Source organism: Hetaerina americana, unplaced genomic scaffold, assembly GCF_022747635.1.
Source record: "Hetaerina americana unplaced genomic scaffold, ioHetAmer1.1.p SCAF_1, whole genome shotgun sequence".
Lineage (NCBI taxonomy): Eukaryota > Metazoa > Arthropoda > Insecta > Odonata > Calopterygidae > Hetaerina > Hetaerina americana.
In genome coordinates this window covers 85188309-85191575 of record NW_027286069.1, presented here as the reverse complement: position 1 = coordinate 85191575, position 3267 = coordinate 85188309, and the positions used below count along the sequence as shown (strand labels likewise).

At 40.5% G+C, this 3267-nt stretch overlaps 1 protein-coding gene across 1 annotated transcript; it reads left to right on the top strand.

Moving 5' to 3' along the window:
- Positions 1-1500: 1500 nt before the first annotated feature.
- LOC139688320 (larval cuticle protein A3A-like) lies at positions 1501-2895 on the top strand. The gene is made up of 2 exons (XM_071585862.1): positions 1501-1514; positions 2323-2895. Exons 1-2 carry the CDS (start codon positions 1503-1505, stop codon positions 2893-2895), a joined length of 585 nt encoding a protein of 194 aa, XP_071441963.1. The 5' UTR covers positions 1501-1502.
- Positions 2896-3267: the final 372 nt, after the last annotated feature.

The following is a 3267-nucleotide window of genomic DNA, read 5'->3' as shown; positions in this document are numbered from 1 at the left end:
AACTATATGCTTCACTGAAGAATTGATTAATTTAGTGAATCTCAAAAGCTTCTTGATTAGAGTTGGTGGACAAATGGTAACTTTCAGGGCAGTAAATAGTAAAAGAAATGAGATGGACAGATAACTTCACTACCACCTATAAAAGGAAAGAAAATTGCTTAATCTAGAATAATTAACATTTGAGTTCTGTAGGAAAACGTAGATGTATATATCTGCACCGTATTAAAAATAGATCATTAAGGTTTTTCTTAAGAAAAGACTTTTGGCTGATGTCAAGAAATACCAAAAGTAGTATATCAGTAGTATTAAATTAACAAAATATTTAAGGCCGTGAAGAACTTGGGTGTTAATATTGTGTAATAGCCCCCCACTAAATAAGGAACAGAACTAGGTCATTGTCAAAAGCGGTTGTACTTATCAGTTGAACAATAAAAACAATATTTAAACAAAAGATTATAACATAGAGGACTGAAATTCTTGTAATAAAGAAAAGATACACGATCAAAATGTAATATTTCATCAACCTTAATAGTTCATTTTTCATCACGAAAGAATAATGATTTCGATGTCAACTCTTTTTGATATGACTCAAACAAATTTTTATGAAATTGCTTCGCAATATAATGAACAACACTTACGCGTCTGCAAAATCTTGAGTTCTTAAAATAGGTTTCCGATAAAAATAAGTTCAAAAAATATCCCCTCGAAGACACCAAAGTAAATGTGCCCCGTCTATTGAGATATCAATCCGTATCCTTACGGCTTCAATCAATAAATATATACATAAATAAATTATATATATAATATATTATATATAATATATAAATATTATATATATATATATATATATATATATATATATATATATATATATATTGTAAAAGGCGTAAATATGCCAAAATACAAAAATAACATATTATCCTAATAAAACTCAAGAAATACATCACTGCCAAACATTTTAGTGCCTACTTGAAGGAATTTCGACCTTAATCAAGAGAGATGATGAAAGATCTATAGGCCTTTGTGAGACAATGTTACCCTAGGTTGTAAACCTTTTATCGAAAATACATAACCTTTAAAGTATTTCATTAGAAAAAATCATTACTAGCAGTTAATGAAATTTTGGCTCAGAGACTTCTGAAAGTTTCTTTACTTAAAGTTAAAATGAACTTAAGTTCGACATGATTAAAAAATATGAACACTGTCCACGGTAGTGCTCGAAAAATCTGCAAGTGCTCTCAATACAAGCATAGGGAAATTCCACAGACAGGAGCTTCGGAATGTGATATTGAAATTTGGAACACATGTTGCATAAGGGGTGGAGTAGCCATCAGAGGTCGGAAGCCAGGGGCGGTACTTGGGAATTGCGCCATGGACAGGCTACGGACATCGTGGGTGGTGGGGGAGTTGGGGAGAGGGAGGAGGAGAGCCGCGACGGGGAACGAGTATATAAGACGCCAGTCCGAGCTTTTCACCACAGAGCACATCAGCCCACTGACACAATGGCATTCAAGGTGAGTCCACAAAGGATACATCGTAGCTTGTGCTTTGCACTGCGGATTATCGGTTTACAAGAAGTCTCGCAGTAGCGCCGAAACGAATTCATACAGTTATATCTCAATTAGGACCAATGAGCGCTCATAATAGTTTTTGGATGAGGTCTCAATCCTAAACTGATAAACTTTGCAAATATAATTGCCAAAGTAGCGCTGGATATTTTCCACGACGTAAATTACATCAATTCAAAGAAACAATACTTTGTAACATGCAGAGGCTGTTGATTTGGCTTCAAACATATAATTACACATAGAAAATATCGAACCTTAAAGCCGCGTTACTCTCCATAAGCCTCAAAGATAGAAAGTGATCTACGACCAACTAAAGATATCTCAGCATTTAGTTTCTTTTTGTTCCCCTATCAGCGTTTTGTAATGTGTCTTCTGGAAATAAACACAATAGATACTTAATTGGCAGAAGCAAAATACAATAACTATCACAGAAGAAATTCATTCTAGGTGAAACAAAAGAACTACACCTCAATTATTCCTCAGTGTTACATGGACATTAAAATAAGAGAAGCATAGCAGACACACAAAAACATCCCAGCATTTTAAATGGCGACTGATCTCCCACGACCTATTTACGATATATCTGATTAATCAAACAAGTCTTGCTCCTTTTTCACAAGCCCTTGATAATATTATTTCTCCAAACACCACTTAATTACATCGCCAGTTCTACATGAACATTATGGAAGCTTTCGCTACATACCGATTTGATCTTCAACATTTTACAATAACAAAAATCCTTTACTCTCCACAGTTCGTCGTTTTCGCCGCCCTCGTGGCCGTCGCCCGCGCTGGAGTCATCCCTTCCCTGGCTTACTCCGCACCCGCCTATGCCCCCGCCGCTTATGCCGCACCCGCCATTGCCCACGCCGCTCCCCTTGCCTACGCCGCCCCCGTTGCCAGGACCGTCGTCGCCGCCCCCCTCGCTAGGGCCGTCGTCGCCGCCCCCGTCGCTAAGGCCGTCGTTGACACCGACTTCGACCCCAACCCCCAGTACTCCTACTCTTATGACATCCAGGATGCTCTGACCGGAGACTCCAAGAGCCAGAGCGAGAGCCGCAGCGGAGATGTCGTCCAGGGACAGTACAGCCTCATCGAAGCCGACGGAACCCGTCGCGTCGTCGACTACACCGCAGACCCCGTCAACGGATTCAACGCCGTCGTCCACAAGGAAGCCGCCACCGTCGTGAAGGCCGCCATCGCCGCTCCCGTCGTCGCTAAGGTCGCCGCTCCCCTCGCCTACCACGCCCCCGTCGCCGCTGCCTACCACGCTCCCCTGGCCTACGCCGCCGCCCCCGTCGCCTACGGCAAGACCCTCATCCACTAAATTGCTCAAGGAATCCCCTTCATTTTCGAATGAAGTGTAATTTATTTGTATCATAAATAAATATTCAATGAAAGCAAACGTTTTATAATTTTACTGGAACCTTACCTACCGGAAAAATCCGGAAAATGTTCCCATCGAAATGAGAGACGATACATCTCTTTAGTTTTCTTCTGACCCAAGTCAGAGAGGAGTTGAAAGAATTCATCACCCGCAGGTCTTTCTGGAAAAAGTATGACCGATTGAACTGGACGATAGTGGAACTAAGAGTGATAGAAACGTTCAGAGTAGTCCGCTAACGGCTCTTTTCCGCGTTCGTTAAAATAAAAAATCAGTCTCATGAGGAAGTTAAATCGCAATATCAGTGTTATTGAC